The sequence below is a fragment of the Somniosus microcephalus genome, chromosome 4 (genome assembly GCF_052327205.1).
Source record: "Somniosus microcephalus isolate GS21.2 chromosome 4, FLI_Smic_1.0, whole genome shotgun sequence".
NCBI classification, from domain to species: domain Eukaryota; kingdom Metazoa; phylum Chordata; class Chondrichthyes; order Squaliformes; family Somniosidae; genus Somniosus; species Somniosus microcephalus.
The window spans coordinates 155704652-155728732 of record NC_140990.1 but is presented as its reverse complement, the minus strand read 5'-3'; the positions used below and the strand labels follow the sequence as shown (position 1 = coordinate 155728732).

Below are 24081 nucleotides of genomic sequence, written 5' to 3'. Positions count from 1 at the left end.
AAATATGTTGTGTATTTTGAATGTGTATTAGAATTGTCTCACATGGGATACCGTAGTGGTGATTTGCAATGCACTATGGGAAATGTAGTGCATTGAGTGAAGAAGCACATTGTAAATAAAATGGCCGTTAACTGAACTCTCCACCCCGGAGTCCTCCTTAATTGTTGTATAGGTAAGGGTATAAAACCCCTTGAGACACAACAGCATCGATGGTGGGGAAGCTTTTAGAAACAATAATCCGGGACAAAATTAACAACCACTTGGGAAAGCAAGCACTAATAAAGGAGAGCCAGCACAGATTTGTTGAGTGCAAATTGTGTTTGACTAACTTCATTGAGTTTTTTGATGAGGTAACAGAGGGTGGACGAGGACAGTGCAGTTGATGATGTGTATATGGACTTTCAAAAGGCGTTTGATAAAGTACCACATATTAGGCTTGTTAGCAAAATTGAAGTCCATGGGATAAAAGGGGCAGTAGCAGCATGGATACAAAATTGGCTAAGGGATAAAAAACAGAGTTGTGGCGAATGGCCGATAAAGCAGATGGAATCCTGGGCTTTATAAATAGCGGTATAGAGTACAAAAACTAGGAAGTTATGCTAAACTAAATAAAACAATAGTTCAGCCCCAGCTGGAGTACGGTGTTCAATTCTGGGCACCACACTTTAGGAAGGACATGAAGGCTTTGGAGAGAGTACAGAAGAGATTTACTGGAATGGTTCCAGAGATGAGCGATTACAGTTACGTGGATAGACTGCAGAAGCTGGGGTTGGTCTCCTTGGAGCAAAGAAGGCTCAGAGGTGATTTGATAGAGGTGTTTAAAATCATGAAAGGTTTAAATAGAGTAAATGAAGAGAAACTTTCCAATGGCTGAAGGGTCGCTAACGAGAGGGCACAGATTTACATTGTCATTAAATCTGCTGATGAGGGTGGTGGTGTTTGGCGAACCGACCTCTACCGTGCGGAGGCTGAACGCCAACTCTCTGACACCTCCTCCTACCTCCCCCATGACCGTGACCCCACTACCAAATATCAAACCATTGTTTCCAAGACTGTCACTGACCTCATCTCCTCTGGAGATCTTCCCTCCACGGTTGTCGACCTCATAGTTCCCCAAACGCGCACAGCCCACTTCTACCTCTTTCCCAAGATCCACAAACAGGGCTGCCCTGGTAGACCCATCGTTTCAGCCTGTTCTTGCCCCACGGATCTGATTTCTTCCTATCTCGACACTTTTTTCTCCGTCCATTCTCTTCCTACCTACATTCGCCACTCTTCTGACACCTTCTGCCACTTTAACTGTTTTCTGGCCCCAACCATCTCCTTTTCACCGTGGACGTCCAATCCCTCTACACCTCCATCCCCCACCAGGACGGCTTGAGGGCGCTCCGCTTCTTCCTTGAACAGAGGCCCAACCAGTCCCCATCCACCACCACCCTCCTCCGCCTGGCTGAACTTGTTCTCACATTGAACAACTTCTCCTTTAACTCCACTCATTTCCTCCAAATTAAAGGTGTCGCTATGGGAACCCGCATGGACCCTAACTATGCCTGCCTGTTCATGGGATATGTGGAACACTCTTTGTTCCAGTCCTACTCAGGTCCCCTCCCTCACCTCTTTTCCCACTACATCGATGATTGCATCGGTGCCGTTTCCTGCTCTCGCCCTGAACTAGAAAATTTCATTCACTGCTTCCAATTTCCACCCTTCCCTGACCTTCACATGGTCCATCTCTGACTCTTCCCTTCCTCGACTTCTCTGTCTTCATTTCTGGGGATAGGCTATCGACTATCCACTATAAGCCCACTGACTCCCATAGCTACCTGGACTACACTTCCTCCCACCCCTCTTCCTGTAAGGACTCTATTTCATTCTCCCAGTTTCTCTGATAGGGTTAGATGAGGAAAGATGGGAGGAGGCTTGAGTGGAGCCGTTCCATTTCCCGCACTTCTGCTCTCACCCCTTCCCCTCCCTCCCAGAACCACGATAGGGTTCCCCTTGTCCTCACCTTTCACCCCATCAGCCTCCACATTCAACGGATCATCCTCCGCCATTCCCACCACCAAACACATCATCCCCTTCCCTCCCCACGGCACCTTCCCGTGCAAGCGCACGGGAACACCTGCCTTTTTACCTCCTCCCTTCCTACTGTCCAGGGCCCCAAACACTCCCTCCAGGTGAAACAGCGATTTACTTGTACTTCTTGCAATTTAGTATACTGTATTCGCTGCTCATGATGCAGTCTCCTCCACATTGGGGAGACCAAACGCAGATTGGGTGCCCGCTTTGTAGAACACCTCCATTCAGTCTGTAAGGGTGACCCTGAGCTTCTGGTCACCTGTCACTTTAATTTCCCGCTCCAGTCCCACTCTGACCTCTCCGTTCTTGGCCTCTTACACTGTTCCAACAAATCTCAACGTAAGCTCGAGGAACAGCACCTCATCTTTCGATTAGGCACTTTACAGCCTTCTGGACTCAACATTGAGTTCAAAAATTTCAGACCTATATTTTCAGGTGGCAGCTGTTGATGATTCTGCCATCCACATTTGCAACATTTAACCACTCCTGTCTTCCATCCTAGCACAGACCGTCCCTTCTGTTCGTTCCTCCCCTCCCCCCTTTCCCTGCCTCTGTACCTGCTTAAAATCTGTTACATCTCTAACTTTTTCCAGTTCTGACGAAGGGTCACAGACCTGAAACGTTAACTCTGTTTCTCTCTCCACGGATGCTGCCTGACCTGCTGAGTCTTTCCAGCTTTTTTTTTGGATTCCAGCGTCCACAGTAGTTTGCTATTGCACAGATTTAAGGTGATTGGCAAAAGAACCAGAGGCAACATGAGGAAAAGCTTTTTTACGCAACAAGTGGTTAGGATTTAGAATGCGCTGCCTGATAGGTGGTGGATACAGATTCAATAGTAACCTTCGAAAGGAAATTGGATAAATATTTGAAGGAGAAAAATTGCAGGGATATGGGGAAAGAGCAGGGGAGTGGGACTAACTGCATTGCTCTTTGAATGAGCTGGCACAGACTCGATGGGCCGAATGGCCTCATTCGGTGCTGTACTATTGTATGATTCTAAATCCATGTCCATCTTTCCTTCAATTCCTTGTTTGAACCTCTCCAATCAGGTTTCTGCCCCGCCACCTCGGTGACATGGCCCTGATCAAAGTCACAAATGACATCCTATGTGATTGACCATGGTACACTATTCCTGCTCAACGTCTGCAGCCTTTGACATGGTTAACCACACCATCCTCCTCCAATGCCCCTCCTCCGTTGTCTAGCTGAGTGGGACTGCCCTCGCCTGGTGCAATTCTGACCTATCCAGTCGTAGCCAGAGAATCACCTACAATAGCTTCTCTTCCCGCTCCCACACTGTTATCTCTGGAGTCACCCACGCATCTATCTATGGAACCAAGGCGGGTAGATGGAGTTAAGATACAGATTAGCCATGATCTAATTGAATGACTGACAGAACAGGCTCGAAGGTTAAATGACCTATTCCTGTTCCTATGTTCTTATATCCTTTGTCCCTGCCTATTTCCCATCTACATGCTGCCCCTCGGCGACATCATCCGAAAACACGACGTCAGTTTCAACATGTACGTCGACGACACCCAGCTCTACCTCACCACCACCTCTCTTGACCCCTCCACTGACTGTTGTCAAGCTGATTACCAACATTCAGTCATGGGTGAGCTGAAATTTCCCTCAATTAAACATTAGAAAAACCAAAGCCATTGTCCTCGGCACATGCCACTAGCCCCGTTCCCTAGCCTCCAATTCCATCCCCCTCCTTGGCCACTGTCTGAGGCTGAACCAGATTGTTTGCAACCTCGGCGTCCTATTTTGCACTGCACCAGCCCACCAGCTGCTGAACCCCTCGCCCATGCCTGTGTTATCTCCAGACTCGACTATTCCAACGCTCTCCTAGCCGGCCTCCCATCTTCCACCCTCCGTAAACGTCAGCTCATCCAAAACTCTGCTGCTAGTATTCTAACTGGCACCAAGTTCACCCATCAACCCTGTGCTCCCTGACCTGCCCTGGCTCCCGGTCTACCAACCAGGAGATTTTAAAATTCTCATTCTTGTGTTCAAATCCCTCTGTGGCCTTGCCCCTCCTGCAGCCCTACAATCTTCCGAGAACACTGTGCCTCCAATTCTGGCCTCTTGTATCTCTCCCATTTCCTTCACCCAACCATTGGTGGTGGTGCCTTGAGCCATCTCAGCCCTGAGCTTGGGAATTCCCTCCCTAAGCCTCTCTGCTTCCTTTTAAGATGTTACTTAAAGGCTCCCTCTTTGACCAAACTTTTGGTCATTTGTGCTAATGTCTCCTTCTTTGGCTCGGTGTCACTTTTAGTGTGATTACATTCCTGTGAAGCTGCTTGGGATTACTATGTTAAAGGTGCTATATAAATGCAAGTTGTTGTTGTAACAGTCAACAGTAGGCATCCTAGCTCATTTTTTCCATTGCTTTTACCTAGTGCCTCCCCCAAACTCGGGGAACTAAGGCCATTAGTATTAGCCTGGGCTCCGGTTTGCCAACCCAGCACAGACCAGACTTGGACCTTCTTTGACAGTACACCTTGCAGTAAATTTACCCACTCAGTCATCAGTGGAGCATCAACAACAACTTGCACTATATTGCTCATTTAATGTAGAAAAACATCTCAAGGCACATCACTGATGTAATCAAGAAAATAGATGTTCAGCCAAAGAAGGAAATATTAGGAGGGGTGGGTTTTAAGGAGGGCCTTAAAGGAAAAGAGGGATGTGGGAAAGCTGAATGATTTAGGGAAGGAATTTCAGAGTATGGGCCTAGGTGGCTGAAGGCACAGTTGCTAATGGTGGAATGAATGGGCGGGAGGAATGCACAGTGGAATGGAGAGTTTGTGGGGGGCGGGGTGTGTATTTCGGGTTGGAGGTGGTTACGGAGAAGGGGTGGGGGCGGGGCAGGGGCAGTGAGGGATTTAAACAGGAATACGGAACTGGAGTGTTGGGGACAAAAAAGTCCAGGGGACCATTGCTTAAATGGAAGGAAAATAATGAGTATGGAAAATGAAAGCTGTGATAATAACTTCCGGGAAGTTATGTCATCACTTCCTGTGAACTATGAACTACGAACTTGGTACATACGTCACTTCCTGTTGGACTGGTATAAATACTGAACTATTCCGTATTGTAAGAGGCTTCTACCAGAGGCATGGTGAAGACCTCTCTTGTATATGGTGTGTTTATAAGTTGCTTAAAGCTTACTTTAAAGTTACTTGATGAGTGAGACTCCTTTTTCTTACATCAATTTAAGCAACTTAGTATTTACACTCACAAATACTAGACCTTCGGACAAACTCTGAGTTAAGGATCCAGGGAACCACCCATCATGGAGAGAGTCCTTAGACCTATTCGTCTGGACTTGGACCCGAACACACCAGCAGCTGGCAGGGTATGGAAGCATTGGTACCGTACTTTTGAGAATTTTCTGGATGAATGTAAAGCGGATGCTCCTACTAGACTGAGGATACTTATCAACTATGTGACCCCAAAAGTGTTTGAATATGTTGATGAATGGGATAATTACGATGAGATGATTCGGGCACTTAAGAAACTGTATGCCAAGACTCCAAATGAGGTCTATGCTAGACATCTACTGGCCACAGCCCGACAAGGGCCAGGGGAATCGATTAACGAATTCCTTCAAGAACTTCGCAGGCTCAGCATAGACTGTAACTTTCAGGCAGCCTCAGCTGAGCTGTACCGCGAAGAAATGATTCGTGATGCTTTCATCTGCGGGATTGCCTCTCCATTTATACGCCAGCGTCTACTAGAAAGTAAAACACTTGAGCTACAAAAAGCTTTTGGCCTAGCTTGTTCTCTGGATTTGGCAAAGAGAAATGCAGACCTCTATCAGCTGCCCAGATCTCGATCTGCTGCTGTAACTGCAACCAGACAATTCGAGCGGTCTCAGGTGAACCCTATCATGGGGGAATCTAATTCTGATGAAGAAGAGGAGGATGACCCCACTTTAGCAGCCTCTTGGCAATCTAGGAAGGAATGCTTCTTTTGTGGAGATGCTTTTCACCCTAGGAAAACCTGCCCTGCTCGCAATGCAATCTGCAGTTATTGCAAAAAAAAAAGGACACTTTGCTAAAGTTTGCCTATCAAGGGCCTCTACGAGGGCCAATCCAGCTAAGGCCTACCGAACTGCCCCAATTAGGGCCTATCAAGATGCTCCAGCTAGGACCTATCAAGCTTCCTCTCGAGCTCTCTCCCGAAGAAGCACACCGAGAGTTTTAGCCACTCTCTGTGCAACGACACCAATTACAGCTGCTTGCCCACAGAACCTGTCTCATGCAGCTACAAAAGTTTCAATTAAAGGGCATACCTTAGATGCCTTAATTGACTCAGGAAGTACTGATAGTTTCATTAAAGAACAGATTGTTGCGAAGTTGAAACTGCATGTCTTCCCATCGGACCAGGCAATGCGATGGCTCAGTCATCACTTAATACCAGAATCTCCGGCTTTTGTATTGTTGATATGACACTTAATGGTCGCATGTATCCCTCCACCCGACTTTCGGTACTCAAGGACTTATGTAGTGATCTCCTCTTAGGGCTGGATTTCCAGAAACAGCATAGGAAACTCACTATTGAGTTCGGCGGATCCAAACCTGGTCTTACTATTTCTAATATACCGTCTAAATTACCGTTTTGTGCATTATCAGCAGCTTCACTGGATGAACCCTCATTATTTGCCAGTATTCCGCCTCGATGCAAACCAATAATAACGAAATCGCGGCGCTTTAATCAGGAAGACCAATCTTTTATTGAGGCTGAAATCTCTCGACTTCTAGCAGAGGATATCATCGATCCATGTTCATCGCCCTGGCGGGCTCAAGTCGTCATTGTCAAGAACCCGCTAAAACCTCACAAACAACGACTATGCATTGATTATTCGCAAACCATCAATCAATATACCAACTTGGACGCCTACCCATTGCCACGCATTGATGATATGGTTAATAAACTGGCCGAATACAAAGTGTTCTCAACTTACGACTTAAAAAGTGCCTATCATCAGGTACCCTTGAAGGTCTCAGATAAGCAGTACACGGCCTTTGAGGCTAATGGACGGCTGTACCAATTTCGTCGCCTCCCATTCGGGGTTACTAATGGAGTGGCTGTCTTCCAACGGGCAATGGATGGCCTGGTTAAGCAGGAAAATCTAAGAGACACTTTTTTCCCTATCTTGATAACATTACTATTGCAGGTCACGATCAACAGGAACACGACGCCAACCTCCAAAAATTTCGGGATGCCCTCCATCGCCGTAACTTAACCTTGAATGAATCCAAATCTGTTGAGTCGCAACCGACCATCAACATCCTTGGCTACTGCGTAGGCAACGGTATCATTAAGCCAGACCCAGAAAGACTTCGCCCGCTCCAAGAGCTCCCGTCACCTAAGAATCCGGCTTCTTTACGTCGGGCTCTCGGTCTGTTTGCATACTACGCTAAATGGATTCCTCATTTTTCGGACAAAATCCAACCCTTGCTGCATGCTAGATCATTTCCATTGGGAACAGCGGCTGTTGCAGCCTTTAACCTTCTCAAAAAACAGTTGGAGAAAGCGGCTCTTCACTCCATCGATGAGAATCTCCCTTTCATAGTCGAATGTGATGCCTCGGAGGTGGCGATCTCGGCTACTCTGAATCAGGAAGGTCGTCCTGTAGCATTTATGTCCAGGACCTTACAAGGTGCCGAGCTACATTATCCTCCGGTTGAGAAGGAAGCCACAGCCATCATAGAGGCAGTACGGAAGTGGAACCATTTTCTAGCTCGCCAGCACTTTACATTAATCACGGACCAACGATCAGTCGCCTTCATGCTCGATAATCGAAAACGAACCAAAATTAAGAATAATAAAATACAACTTTGGAGGATGGAACTGGCCTCTTTTGGTTATACCATTCACTATCGGCCTGGCAAGGAGAATGTGGCCCCGGACACCCTCACACGGGCATTCTGCTCCACTATGTCGTCCTCTACTCTCATGGATGTCCACAATGGATTGTGTCATCCTGGCGTTACGCGCATGCTACATTTTGTACGATCACGGAATCTCCCTTTTTCTACTGGAGATGTAAAGAAAATATGCTCAGAATGCCGGCTTTGTGCGGAATTAAAACCTCAGTTCTTCCGCCCCCTCAGATGGTATACTCATACATGCAACCCAACCGATGCAACGACTTAGCATCGATTTTAAGGGCCCAGTGCCCTCTTCAACTCGGAACACTTATTTGCTCACCATGATTGATGAATATTCACGTTTTCCGTTTGCCTTCCCCTGCTCCAATATGCTGGCGTCCACAGTAATCTGCTGTCTTGAGCAGGTATTTTCTCTCTGTGGCATGCCGGCTTATATTCACTCAGATCGGGGTCCATCCTTTATGTCAAGGGAACTCGAGGACTACCTCTCAGAACGGGGAATTGCTACAAGCAAAACAACACCATACCACCCCATCGGAAATGGGCAGGTAGAGAGGTATAACGGTATCATCTGGAATTCCGTACGTCTCGCTTTAAGATCTCGGGGCCTACCAGACCAGCAATGGGAAACAGTGCTTCCGGATGCATTGCACTCTATACGGTCCCTGCTTTCTACAGCCACAAATACTACACCTCATGAGCGGTTCTTTGGATTCCAGCGTCGCTCATCTCATGGGACATCACTCCCGTCATGGCTAACTACTCCTGGACCTGTATTACTCCGAAGATACGTTCGGACGTCTAAAAATGACCCTCTCGTAGACGAGGTCGAACTAACCGATGCCCACCCCACCTATGCAAACATACGATATTCCGACGGCCGAGAATCTACCGTATCATTACGGGACTTGGCTCCCTGCCCACCAGGACCTAGTGGGACATCGGGTGATGGCATTTCACCAGGAAACTCTTGGGACCTATCGGGTACCCCTCTCCAGGATCCTGATCGGACACCAACTAGCTTGGTGCCGGTAGAACCCCGTACTCAAAGTTGCGACCCTCCCAGTACCGCGCACGAAAGTACTGATCCGCCACAGACCAGCTCTGCACCTCCCTCTGAACAGAGGCAGACCGACTTTGAACCTATTGGGGCTCGTACACGAAGCCATGATCTCCCCGACCCTGCACAGGGTAATCCAGGCCACACAGACTCTGACCAATGGCCAACCGCATGTAAGCGGACCAGCGACCCTCTACGACGGGAACCCAAACGGGTGCGACTCTTCCTCGTTCGGCGGCTGCGGAACAAAAGGAAGACCACAGCCTTCTAATCCTGCAGGAGGGAAGAATGTGATAATAATAACTTCCGGGAAGTTATGTCATCACTTCCTGTGAACTGTGAACTATGAACTGTGTACATACCTCACTTCCTGTCATATGTCACTTCCTGTTGGACTGGTATAAATACTGAACTATTCCGTATTGTAAGAGGCTTCTACCAGAGGCATGGTGAAGACCTCTCTTGTATATAGTGTGTTTATAAGTTGCTTAAAGCTTACTTTAAAGTTACTTGATGAGTGAGACTCCTTTTTCTTACATCAAAAGCTATTGGGGAGGGGAGGGGGGTCGGGGTTCCTTGTCAAACCTTTGCTGCTGTCATTCTCCAGGTCGCCATTAGAAGATGAACAATCGCCTCCAATCTTTTTCAGCATTAAACATCTAAGCCAAAGTTTTACTTCATTGATTGTATTCTTCCCACTAAACCGTTTGCTTGTGCTAACAGATTAATTCCAAACATATGTTAATTAGAAATTACATTGTAAACTCTTTTTTGTGTTTCAAGGTTTGCAGTGCTGCTATAACTTCTGGAGAAAAACTAGGAAGCAAAAGGAGTTTCTCCAAAAGTCCATTGATGTATGAGTGGTACCAGGAGCATTATGTTGGAGCAGCTCATGGCTTAGCTGGAATCTATTATTTCCTGATGCAGGTCAGTAGTTAAATCCTGATCTTCCACTGCTACTGAGAATGCAGTTATGTTCTTAAGTGGATTCTTATTGTCACTTTCAGCCAACTAAAGATGTGACAATACAATGCAAGCCACCTATATATAATGCATATATTTCACAGCAGACTGCAAGCAGTAACCCCAGAATCTTGCCACTCATCGTTTTCTGATTAGCCCCCAGTTGCTTGCATTTGGTTTATCTTTACAGCTGAATTGGTAGACTACTGTGTTTGATTTGGATACTGAATCTCAGAGTCTGGAATAAGTACAGTTAAGTGCACCATTTCATTAGTGCCAGAGAAAGCAAAATAATTGCAAGTGCAGTCAAATTGTGACTAACTTGCATACATTTCCTGCAACACTAGTCGATACACTAACATACAGCGCATCCAATATTATTAATGCAGTTAGTTTTGGGGGAGACTCTTTTTGTCCAAACCCTGGGAAAGAAACTAGAGTAAGATGTGAGTTCAAGATGGGGGGGACCTTGGGGGAAGTTTGGCTTGGTGGGCTAGGGGAAGCGAGGGAAACAGCACTGGCAGCTGAACGGAGGGTTTTAATTTTAGTAACAAAGCAGTCCATAAGCTCCTTGCACTTGGAGCTGAGGGTGGAGTTGGCAGGAGAGAGGGATTTAATAATACATGTTTGTAGTGCAGAAGTCTTTGCATTCCAGGATGATCCTGGAGTAGTGAGAAGTTTTAGCAGAGGAAACAAGGACCTGATAGTGCTTGATGTGGTCGAGCCAGATCTGGCAATAAATGGCTAAACCAGTTGTCCACCATAAACGTTGATGTCTGCGTCTCTTGGACTTAAGGGAGCGAAGATGGGGGGGCTATACCAGGAGGAACGACCAGGGTGAGAGTGTAATGGTTTTAATGGGGACAAGGGCATCAAAGGTGGAGGTGAGGTTGTGATTGAGCAGCTCAGTAGCTGCAGAAATGTTGTGGTGAATGGAGGGCCAAAAGCTGGACAGTTGGCAATTTGAAAGAGCCGTTGTGAGTGACTTGGGGGAGAGTTTTTTTCAGGGGACGGACACTAAAGGAAGTGGGGTTAGGAGGGTAAGGGGGATGTGAGTGGAGAGGGATACAAAGAAGTGATCATTTGTCTAATGCTAAAAACATCAGCATCAACATACTGCAGTTTTTGATGTATTAAGCCGCTTACACAAGTTAGTGCAGGGAGCGCTTCATTTTCTCTATCGATGTGGAGCATGTTTCCCTGGGAGAACAGAAGGATGCACTGCTAATAATGAATATTAGCAAATGATGAATATTAGCAATATACTTTGTGAAGACAATTGTAAACATTTGTTATTTAATAGAAGTATTTTATTTATTGCTTCCAAAGTTTTTTTTTGCTGATTAGACCTGAAACTTTGTTTATATTTGATCAGAAAAAGCACATATTTTCTTGCAAGTAACTTCACCGTTTTTTTCTACCTGCAATTCAGAAAAAATATAGATTCCAAATTTCATGAGACTACCTGTCTCGAATTATTTTTTAAAAGATACAAGAGTCGTGGAATAAATTTCATAGAATATACAGCACAGAAACAGGCCATTCGGCCCAACTAGTCTGTGCTGGTGTTTATCCTCCCATTCCATCTGCCTCATCTCAACCTTTCAGCATATCTTTCTATTCCCTTTTCTCTCATGTACTCATCTAGTTTCCTTTTGAAAGCATTAAGCTACTTGCCTCAACCACTTCCTGTGGTAGCAAGTTCCACATTCTAATCATTCTCAGAGTAAATACATTTCTCCTTATTAGCAACTATCTCTTGTATTTACGGCCACCAGTTTTGGATTCTCCCACAAGTGGAAACAAGTGTGATGGAATACTCTCCACTTGCCTGGATGAGTGTAGCTCTAACAACACTCGAAGCACAACACCATCTAGGACAAAGCAGCCTGCATGATTGACACTCCATCCACCACCTTAAACATTCACTCCCTCCACCACCGGCATACCGTGGCTGCAGTGTGTACCATCTACAAGATGCACTGCAACAACTTGCCAAGGCTTCTTCGGCAGCACCTCCCAAACCCACAACCTCTACCACCTAGAAGGACAAGGGCAGCAGGTGCATGGGAACACCACCACCTCCAAGTCACACACCATCCTGACTTGGAAATATATCGCTGATCCTTCATCGTCACTGGGTCAAAATGCTGGAACTCCGTCCCTAACAGCACTATGGGAGTATCTTCACCACACGGGCTGCAGCGGTTCAAGAAGGCAGCTCACCACTATCTTCTCGAGGGCAATTAGGGATGGACAATAATTGCTGGCTTTGCCAGCGATGTCCACATCCCATGAACAAATAAAAAATAAAAATTCTCTCAACATTTACCCTGTCCAACTCGTTCATAATTTTTAAGACCTCTATCAGGTCATATAAGAACATAAGAAATAGGAGCAGGAATAGGCCACTTGGCCCCTCGAGCCTGCTCTGACATTCAATAAGATCATGGCTGATCTTGGGCTCAAAGCCACTTCCCTGCCTGCTCCCCATAACACTTCACTCCCTTATCTTGCAAAAATCTGTCTATCTCCACCTTAAATGTATTTAATGACTCCGCCTCCACAGCTCTCTACGGCAGAGAATTCCACAGATTTACGACCCTCTAAGAGAAGAAATTCCTCCTCATCACAGTTCTAAAAGGGCGACCCTTTATTCTGAAACTATGCCCCCGAGTTCTAGATTTCCCCACGAGGGGACATCCTCTCTGCATCTACCTTGTTGAGCCCCCTCAGTAACTTCTATGTTTCAATAAGATCACACCTCATTCTTCTAAATTCCAATGAGTATAGGCCCAACCTGCTCAACCTTTCTTCATAAGTCAACCCCCTCATCTCTGGAATTAACCTAGTGAATCATCTCTGAACTGCCTCCAATGCAAATATATCCTTCCTTAAATAAGGAGACCAAAACTGTACGCAGTACTCGAGGTGTGGTCTCACCAATACCCTGTACAGTTGTAGCAGGACTTCCCTGCTGTTATGCCCCAACTCCCTTGAAATAAAGGCCAACATTCCATTTGCCTTTTTGATCACTTGCTGTACATGCATGCTAACTTTTTGTGTTTCATGCACAAAGATCCCCAGGTCCCTCTGAACTGTAGCATTTTGTAATCTCTCCATTTAAATAATTTGCTTTTTTATTTTTCCTGCCAAAGTGGATAACCTCGCCCTTTCCCACATTATACTCCATCTGCCAAATATTTCCCCACTCACTTAGCCTGTCTATATCCCTTTGCAGATTCTTTGAGTCCTCTGCACAACTTGCTTTCCCACCCATCTTTGTATCATCTGCAAACTTGGCTACATTACACATGGTCCCTTCATCCAAGTCATTAATGTAGATTGTAAATAGTTGAGGCCCCAGCACCGATCCCTGTAGCACCCCACCAGTTACCGCTTGCCAACCGGAAAATTACCCATTTATCCCGACTCTCTGCTTTCTGTTAGTTAGCCAATTCTCTATCCATCCATGCTAATATATTACCCCCAACTCCGTGAGCTCTTATCTTATGCAGTAACCTTTAATGTGGCACCTTATCGAATGCCTTCTGGAAATCCAAATACACCACATCCACTGGCTCACCTTTGTCCACCCTGCTCGTTACACCCTCAAAGAACTCCAGCAAATTTGTTAAACATGATTTCCCTTTCATAAAACCATGCTGACTCTGCTTGACTGCATTATGATTTTCCAAATGCCCTGCTTCTGCTTCCTTAATGAAGGACTCCAGCATTTTCACAAATACAGATGTTAGGCTAACTGGTCTATGGTTTCCTGCTTTCTGTCTCCCTCCTTTCTTAAATAGGGGTGTTACATTTACTATTTCCTTAGTGATGGTGATTGTCTTTAGTTCCCCCCCTTCCTGTAGCCCCTTGATTATCCATTATTGGGATGTTGTTCGTGTCTTCTACCGTGAAGACAGATACATAATATTTGTTCAGAGTATCTGCCATTTCCCCGTTCCCCATTATTAATTCCCCATTCTCATCCTCTAAGGGACCAACGTTTACTTTAACTACTCTCTTCCTTTTTATATACCTGTAGAAGCTCTTTCTGTTTTAATATTTCTTGCCAGTTTACTCTCATAATTGTTCTCTTTTTTAGTCATCCTTTGCTGGTTTTTTCAAATTTCCCAATCCTCTGGTCTCCAACCAATCTTGGCAACATTGTATGCCTTCGTTTTCAATTTGATACCATCCTTTACTTCCTTAGTTAGCCACGGATGGTGCTCCCTTCTCTTAAAACCTTTCTCATTGGAATATATTTTTGTTGAGAGTTATGAAATATCTCCTTAAATGTCCGCCACTGCATTTCAACTGTCTTACCCTTTAATTTATTTTTCCAGTCCACTTTAGCCAGTTCTGCCCTCGTCATTGTAATTGCCTTTGTTTAAGATCAGGACACTGGTTTGAGATACAACTTTCTCACCCTCCAACTGAATTTGAAATTCAACCATGCTATGATCACTCTTTCCTAGAGGATCCTTTACTATGAGATCATTTATTAATTCTGCCTCATTACACAGTACCAGATCCAAGATAGCCTGCTGCCTGGTTGGTTCCATTACATACTGTTCTAGGAAACCATCCCGGATGCACTCTATGAACTCCTCCTCAAGGCTATCATGGCCAATTTGATTTGTTCAATCAATATGGAGATTAAAATCACCCATGATTATTACCTTACCTTTTTTACAGGCCTCCATTATTTGTTGATTTATACTCTCCAACAGTATTGCTACTGTTAGGGGGCCTGTAGACTGCACCCACCAGAGACTTTTTCCCCTTATTATTTTTTATCTCCACCCATATCTAATTCTCTTTTCTAAGGAAAAGAGCCCCAACCTGTTCAATCTTTCCCAATAGTTGTAATCTCTCAGTTCTGGTATCATCCTTGTCAATCTTTTTTGCACTTTCTCCAGTGCTTCTATGTCCTTTTTATAGTATGGGGACCAGAACTGTACACAGTCCTCCAAGTGTGGTCTGACCAGGGTTTATACAAATTTAACATAACTTCACTATTTTTAAATTCTATACCCCTAGAAATAAATCCCAGTGCTTCGTTACTATTTTTAATTGCTTTGCTGACCTGCGATGTTGTTTTTAATGATTTGCTCACTTGTACCCCTGGATCCCTTTGCCCTTCTACCCCATTCACTTTCTTATTTTTTAAGGTGTAGGTGATGTTTCTGTTTTTTCTACCAAAGTGCATCACCTCATTTATGTTAAAATTCATTTGCCACTTAAGTGCCCAGTCTGCAATTCAGAGTGGGTGAAAGATGTTTTAGATCATTGAATGGTGGAAATAAATGAAATCTGTTCTTGTTTTTACAATAATGAAGGGAATCTCGTTTGGTAGCTGTGGACTGGTAATTTGTTCAAAATTAGCTCATGAGACAGAAGATATGCTTGTAAGCTAAAGGCAGAGGTTTTCAAACCTACCAACATTTTACACATTCCCAGAGACACATGTAAGTATTCAAAAGACCATACCAGCTACCTAAAGAATAACACCCGTCATTGCAGAAAACATTTTTATTAGTATTCAGCAACAGAAATAATGTGCTAGTAGGTCAACAAATACAGATGTCTGATTAACTTAGGAGACCCCTTGGGATCACCAGGGATTACATTACATTGGATTACATAGGATATACAGCACAGAAACAGGCCATTCGGCCCAACCAGTCCATGCCGGTGTTTATGCTCCACTCGAGCCTCCTCCTGTCTTTCCTCATCTAACTCTATCAGCATAACCCTCTATTTCCATCTCCCTCATATGCTTGTCCAGCCTCGCCTTAAATGCATCTATACTATTCGCTGCAACCACTCCCTGTGGTAGCGAGTTCCACATTCTCACCACTCTTTGGGTAAAGAAGTTTCTTCTGAATTCCCTATTGGCTTTCTTGGTGACTATCTTATATTGATGGCCTCTAGTTATGCTCTTCCCCACAAGTGGAAACATTCTCTCTCTATCCACTCTATCAAAACCTTTCATAATTTTATAGACCTCTATTAGGCACCCTTCAGACTTTTTTCAAGAGGAAAGAGACCCAGCCTGTTCATCCTTTCCTGATATGTATACCCTCGCAGTTCTGGTATCATCCTTGTAAATCTTCTCTGCACCCTCTCCAGTGCCTTTATATCCTTTTTATAATATGGCAACCAGAACTGCACACAGGATCTGGGGACCCCTACGAATGAAAGTAACTACAAACCCAACTTAGTTTAAATAAGCAGCGGGTCCATCGGCACCTGTAAAGAGAAACGTCACGTTTTAGGTAGAATGAAGGCTGCACACTGGAAGTGTTAACTTATCTTTTCTCTTTGCGCATGCTGACTAACCTGTGTGTTTCTGACATTTTCTGTTTTCAAGTTTCAGTTTTCCAGCATTTACAGTTGTTTTCCTTTTTAGTTTAGGAATAATTTCTTTACAACTAATCACGAGTTGTGGAATAGACTGCCATCTAGTGCATTAAATACCAGTTGAGTTTAAGCATTAAAAAGGGAATTGCATTGAAAAAGATGAAATGCACAGAAAGCTCACAGTAAAAAAGACTAGAGAAATCTAGTTGATTTAATGTTCCCCCCATCCCATTGTGTTCATATGTAAGTGTGATAATGCTTTTCTCCTTAGCAACCTACTACCATAAAGTAAAAAAAGAAAGAAAAATCAAGACTTGCATTTATATAACGCCTTTCACGACCACTGGACGTCCCAAAGAGCTTTATAGCCAATGAAGTACTTTTTTGAAATGTAGTCACTGTTGTAATGTAGGAAATGCAAATGCAATTTAATTATACTTCTGGTAGTTGGATTTTATCTTTTTTCCCTTAATTTGGATCGTAAAATGAGATGAAAAGAGGGTAGCGTGTTTGATGTAGTTTATATGGACTTTAGCAAGGCTTTTGATAAGGTTCCACATGGCAGACTGGTCATGAAGTTAAAAGCCCATGGGATCCAGGGCAAAGTGTCAAATTGGATTCAAGACTGGCTCGGAGACAGGAAGCAGAGGGTAATGGTTGATGGGTGTTTTGTGACTGGAAGGCTGTTTCCAGTGGGGTTCCGCAGGGCTCAGTACTAGGTCCCTTGCTTTTTGTGGTATATATCAATGATCTAGACTTGAATATATGGGGTATGATTAAGAAGTTTGCAGATGATACTAAAATCGGCTGTGTGGTTGATACTGAAGAAGGAAGCTGTAGACTGCAGGAAGATATCAATAAATTGGTCAGGTGGGCAGAACAGTGGCAAATGGAATTCAATCCGGAGAAGTGTGAGGTAATGCATTTGGGGAGGGCTAACAAGGAAAGGGAATACACATTAAATGGTAGGACACTGAGTAGTGCAGAGGAACAAAGGGACCTTGGAGTGCATGTCCACAGATCCCTGAAGGTAGCAGGCCAGGTAGATAAGGTGGTTAAGAAGGCATACGGAATGCTTGCCTTTATTAGCCGTGGCATAGAATACAAGAGCAGGGGGGTTATGCTTCAACTGTATAAAACACTAGTTAGGCCTCAGCTAGAGTACTGCGTGCAGTTCTGGTCACCACATTACAGGAAAGATGTGATGGTACAGAGGAGATTTACAAGGATGTTGCCGGGAGTAGCGCATCTTAGCTATGAGGAAAGACTGGATAGGCTGGGTCTGTTTTCCTTGGAACAGAGGAGGCTGAGGGGAGACCTTATTGAGGTGTATAAAATTATGAGGGGCATAAAGTGGATAGAAAGGACCTATTTCCCTTAGCAGAGGGGTCAAAAACCAGGGGACATAGATTTAAAGTAATTGGTGGAAGGTTTAGAGGGGATTTGAGGGGAAATTTCTTCACCCAGAGGGTTGTAAGGGTCTGGAACTCACTGCCTGAAAGGGTGGTAGAGGCAGGAACCCTAACCACATTTAAAAAGTACTTGGATGTGCACTTGGGATGCTCTAACCTGCAGGGCTACGGACCAAGAACTGGGAAGTGGGATTAGGCTGGATAGCTCTTTGTTGGCCGGCGCGGACACGATGGGCCGAAATGACCTCCTTCCGTGCTGTAACTTTCTATGATTCTATGAAATGAACCCAGTGCGTGCGTGCTTTTATGGGTTAATGAGTAAAACCAGTAATGGAAGTAATAAATAAAATAGTTAGTATTTACAACAGTCTTCACAAGTATAATGTTAAAAGGCATTGACTTTCATCACTTGTTGCATCCTCAGTGCCGCCTCCTTAATGGACCTTTGTTGTTTTTTTTTATTCATTCATGGGATGTGGACGTTCGCTGGCAAGGCCAGCATTTATTGCCCATCCCTAATTGCCCTTGAGTAGGTGGTAGTGAGCCACCATCTTGAACCACTGCAGTCTGTGTGGTGAAGGTACTCCCGCAGTGCTATTAGGGAGGGAGTTCCAGGATTTTGACCCAGCGACGTTGAAAGAACAGTGATATATTTCCAAGTCAGGATGGTGTGCGACTTGGAGGTGGTGGTGTTTCCATGCACCTGCTGCCCTTGTCCTTCAGTTTGGGAGGTGCTGTTGAAGAAGCCTTGGCGACTTTCTGCAGTGCATCTTGTCGATCGTACACACTGCAGCTATGTTGTACCAGTGGTGGAGGGAGTGAATGTTTAAGGTGGTGGATGGGGTGCCAATCAAGCGGACTGCTTTGTCCTGGATGGTGCTAAGCTTCTTGAGTGTTATTGGAGCTGCACGCATCCAACTAAGTGGAGAGTATTCCATCACACTCCTGACCAATGTTCCCTCTAATTTTTTTTGGGTGCGCGGCCCATTCAAATTTCCACGCATGCGTGGTTTTTCCCATTGTACAGCCGACCAGCGGCCTGCGCAGGGCATCCAGACCTCTGCGCAACCGCGCAGCTTAACAGGAACATGGCTTCTGACTTGTGCCTTTGCAAGTGGTGGAAAGACTTTAGGGAGTCAGGCGGTCTGTCACTCGCCGCAGAAGACACAGCCTCTGACCTGCTCTTGTAGCCACAACAGTTGTATGGCCGGTCCAGTTACATTTCTGGTCAATGGTGACCCCCCAGAATGTTGATAGGGGATTTGACAATGGTAATGCCATTGAATGTCAAGGGGAGGTGGTTAGACTGTCTCTTGTTGGAGATGGTTATTGCCTGGTACTTGTGTGGCATGAATGTTACTTGCCACTTATCAACCCAAGCCTAGATGTTGTCCAGGTCTTGCTGCATGCAGGCATGGACTGATTCATTATCTGAGTAATTGTAAATTGAACTGAACACTGCAATCATCAACGAGCATCCCCACTTCTGACCTTTGATGGAGGGAAGGTCATTGATGAAGCAGCTGAAGATGGTTGGGCCTAGGACACTGCCCTGAGAAATTCATGCAGCGATGTCCTGGGGCTAAGATGATTGGCCTCCAACTGGGGTTGCAAAATTCTGGGAATTTTGCAAAGAGGAAACTCTCCATGGGAATTTGGGGAATTTATGGGAATTTAGAGTTTTTTTGCACACTGATGGTTTTTGTCTCTGACCCTTATTATCTTTGTCATCAAAATAGATATACTGTTTCATACAAATAAAAGCAGGCTTTCAAAACTTTATTTAGGTTATAATTTTGAACTTTATTGAACCCCCACAAAAAAGACCCATATAAAATAAAAAGAGCGTCAGCTTATTTAGCCTGTATTTTGTCCCTTTGAGTCTTCTACTCATCATTGCTCCTCCTGATTCTCTGACTCTGGCTCTGACGTGTCCATTTCCTCCTCTGTGTCACTGTCTAGCTGTGTGGTGGACACTTCTGACCCTGGCTCAATAAGTTGTAGGTTTGCCCGGATAGCCACCAGTTTCTCCACTCTCTTGTTAGTCAGCCTGTTGCGCACCTTTGTATGCGTATTCCCAAAAAGTGACCAGTTTCGTTCAGAGGCCGCTGATGAAGGTGGGATTTGGAGTATCACCGATGCAATGGGTGACAGGGCCTCAGATGCACAAAGTCCCTTCCACCAGGTATGTGCACTGATATGCTTGCATGATTCCCATATCCCATCCCCATTCCAAAGACCTTGCTTGGTAGAGAACTTTGCCCACGTCCAGATTGAGGTGGCGTGAGAGGGTAGAAATCACACTAAGCGCTGTTGACCTGTTCTCCAGAAAGTATTGGTCTCCCAACATGCTTTGGGTCCAGCATGTATGCTGCAGCATGAATCGGCTTGACACAAAATTCTTGACGCGTCTGTATGAATTGAACAATTGCCTTCTCCTCTGCTTTGAGCAGCAGGGATGTGGGTAGGGCAAAGCTGATTTGTTCTTTTAAATCATCAAAAAGCCTGAACATCTGACAAGACAGCGTCATCTCCTTCAATCTGAGCAATTGCAGATGCTACTGGTGAGAGTAGTTTAAGGCTGCTAACCACTCTCTCCCAAAACACATCATCCAGCAGTATTTTCTTGATGGTGGTTTCCATATCCCCAGACTGGGATATTGCCATTTCTTGCAGCGACTCCTTACCCTCCAGAAGGCTGTTGTACATTATGACAACGCCACCCCACCTAGTGTTGCTGGGCAGCTTCAATGTGGTGTTCTTGTTCTTTGTCATTTGCTTGGAGTTGTAGGTTGCTACAACTACCTGTTTTCCCCTGACACACTTAACTTGCTTGGCTCTCTTGTACAGTGTTTCCATGGTTCTCAAACCCATGATGTCCTTGAGGAGCAGGTTGAGCCCATGAACTGTGCACCCAATAGATGTAATATGAGGGTAGGCCTCCTCCACTTGATATTCGCAGCCTTCATATTCGCAGCATTGTCAGTAACTACTGCAAAGACCTTTTGTGATCCAAGATCATTGATAACCGCTTTCAGCTCATCAGCAATGTATGTGCCTGTGTGTCTGTTGTCCTTCGTGTCTGTGCTCTTGAAGAACACTGGGAGAGGAGTGGAGACGATGTAGTTTATGATGCCCTCCCCTCGTACATTTGACCACCCATCTGAGATAACTGCAACACAGTCTGTCATCGCTATCGTTTCTTTGAGCTTTCCTTGGACTCTGTTATACTCAGCCTCCAGCAAATAAGTAGACAAAGCATGTCTGGTGGGAGGACAGTATGCAGGGCGAATAACATTGAAAAATCTCTTCCAGTACACATTGGCTGTGAGCATGAGGGGTGAGCCTGTCGCATATACAGCTCGAGCAAGGCACTCATCTGCACTCTTCTGGCTATGGTTATCCATTGTATCAAAGAACCTTCCAAGTGGGCCAGGAGTTGCTGCTGATAAGGGGCCTGATGTTGAATGTAAACCATCGTCTTCTTGAATGGAAGCAGAGGAACTCTGGGCTGACTGCTGTGAGCTTTGAGTGAAGTTGTTGCATTTGGATAAATGCTGCTGCATCTTTGTGGCATTCTTTACATATGGCTTTGTACAGTGTTTGCACATGTACACAATGCCTGGGGTAAAATGCTTCCACACATCAGACGGTAAACGTGGCATTGTTCTATGCAGAGAAATAAAGGGCATTCATCTCTGTCGAACTGCGGTCGATCACAGGGTGAGTAAATTTTTCCTGATGCTCCATGTGATGAAAGCATGACCTGTACACGCATGATGCTACATCACCAATAGAGGGAGCTAATCGCTCATCCACCCAATCAGGACACATTTGTTCACAGTCACACACAAAACTTATAATTATTAAAACAAGCCAAGTAAGAAGATAAACATATATTGATTAAGAAATTCCTTAATAATTAAGATTCCATCTCTGTTAGTAATTTTAAGAGAGGACCTGTGGGAAAAAAAATGAAAGATATACAAAAAAAACCAATATTATGCTAGCATGTGCTTTTTTGGGCAAAATTCCCAAGCTAAACTTCCCGTGGAAAATTTCCCGGAAACTTTCCACCCTTCGCAACCCTACCTCCAACAACCATCTTCCTTTGTGCTAGGTATAAGCCCAACCAGTGGAGAGTTTTCCCCTTGATTCCCATTGACTTCAATTTTACTGGGGCTCCATACTGCCACATTAGGTCAACTGCTGCCTTGATGTCAAGGGCAGGCCGGTGCTAATTGGTTGGATTGGATTTGTCCTGCGGAGATGCCGTCTTTCAGATAAGACTTTAAATCAGTCTGCTCTCCCCGGTAGAGAGCACCCACTTTGGACCTAAAAAGGATAAATCGGAGTACTTTCTAAATGTTGAAAAGCTAAAAACAGTAGAGGTCCAAAGAGACTTGGGGGTCCATGTACATAGATTGTTAAAATATCATGGACGAGCACAGAAAATAATCAAAAAAGCTAATGGAATGCTGGGCTTTATAGCTAGAGGACGAGAATACAAGGGGGTAGAAGTTATGCTGCTGCTATACAAAACCCTGGTTAGACCACACCTGGTTCTGGGCACCACACCTTAGGAGGGATATATTGACCTTGTAGATTTACCAGAATGATACCTGGACTCCAAAGGTGTTAAATTACAAGGACAGATTACACAAACTCGGGTTGTATTCCCTAGAATTTAGAAGGTCTGGAGTGATTTGATCGAAGTTTTCAAGATATTAAGGGGAACTGATGGGGTAGATAGAGAGAAACTATTTCTGCTGGTTGGGGAGTCTAGGACTAGGGGACGTAGCATAAAAGCTAGAGCCAAGCCTTTCAGGAGTGAAGTTAGGAAACACTTCTGCACACAAAGGATGGTAGATGTTTGGAATTCTCTTCCGCAAACAGCGATTGTTGCTAGGTCAATTGTTAATTTTAAATCTGAGATTGATAGATTTTTGTTCACCAAAGGTATTAAGGGATATGGGGCAAATGTGGGTATATGGAGTTGGGTCACAGATCAGCCATGATCTCATTGAATGGCGGAACAGGCTCGAGGGAAAAATGGCCTACTCCTGTTCCTATGTTTTGTGAGCAGGACATACCTGGCCAATTTTCCACTTTGTTGAATAGATGCCAGTGTTGTAGATGTACTCCCTTTTGCTGTATCCAGTGCACTCATTCATTTCTTTATCATATGCAATGAATTGAATTGGCTGAAGACTGGCAACTGTGATGGTAGAGACCACAGGAGGAGGCCAAGGTGGATCATCCACTCGGTACTTCTGGCTGAAGATGGTTGCAAACGCTTCAGCCTTGTCTTTTGCACTTGCTCCGCCATAGTTGAGGATGGGTATGTTCATGGAGCCTCCTCCTCCCGTTGGTTGTTTAATTGTCCACCACCATTCACTACTAGATGTGGCAGGACAGCATAGCTTTGATCTGATCCATTGGTTGTGGGATTGCTTGGTTCTGTCTACAGCATGCTGTTTCCGCTGTTTAGCATCCAGGTAATCTTATGTTGTAGCTTCACCAGGTTGGCACCTCATTTTCAGGTACGCCTGGCGCTGCTCCTGGCATGCTCTTCTACAGTCGTCATTGAACTAGGGTTCGTCCCCTGGCTTGATGGTAATGGTAGAATCAGGGTCCATGAGGTTACAGATTGTGATGGAATACAATTCTGCTGCTGCTGATGGCCCATGGCGCCTCATGGATGCCCAGTTTTGAGCTCCTAGATCGGTTCTGAATCTATCCCATTTAGCACAGTGGTAGTGCCACACAACACAATGGCGGGTGTCCTCAGTGTGAAGACAGGACTTCGTCTCCACAGGACTGTAGTGGTCACTCCTACCAATACTGTCACGAACAGATGCATCTGCGACAGGTAAATTGGTGAGGATGAGGACAAATAGGTTTTTCCCCTTGTGGTGGTTCTCTCAGCACCTGCCGCAAGCCCAGTCTGACGGCTATGTCCTTCAGGACGTGGCTAGCTTGGTCTGTAGTGGTGATGGACATTGAAGTCCCCACACCGAGTACATTTAGTGCTTCTTCCAAGTAGTGTTCAACATGGAAGAGTACTGGTTCATCAGCTGAGGTAGGGTGGTAGGTGGTAATCAGCAGGAGGTTTCCTTGCCCATGTTTGACCTGATGCCATGAGACTTCATGGGGTCTGGAGCCAATATTGAGGACTCCAGGGCCATGCCCTCCCAACTGTATACCACTGTGCCACCTTGTAGGTCTGTCCTGCCGGTGGGACAGGACGTACCCAGGGATGGTGATGGAGGAGTTTGGGACATTGGCTAAA

General features: G+C 45.1%; 1 protein-coding gene across 1 annotated transcript in view; it reads left to right on the top strand.

Moving 5' to 3' along the window:
* The window catches only part of LOC147119938 (glutathione S-transferase LANCL1-like), a 109226-nt gene that overhangs the window by 39013 nt on the left and 46132 nt on the right, over positions 1-24081 (top strand). Inside the window, exon 5 of the mRNA XM_085984182.1 lies at positions 9829-9972. Coding sequence (XP_085840308.1) covers positions 9829-9972 — 144 coding nt within the window. The remainder of the gene's footprint in view (positions 1-9828; positions 9973-24081) is intronic.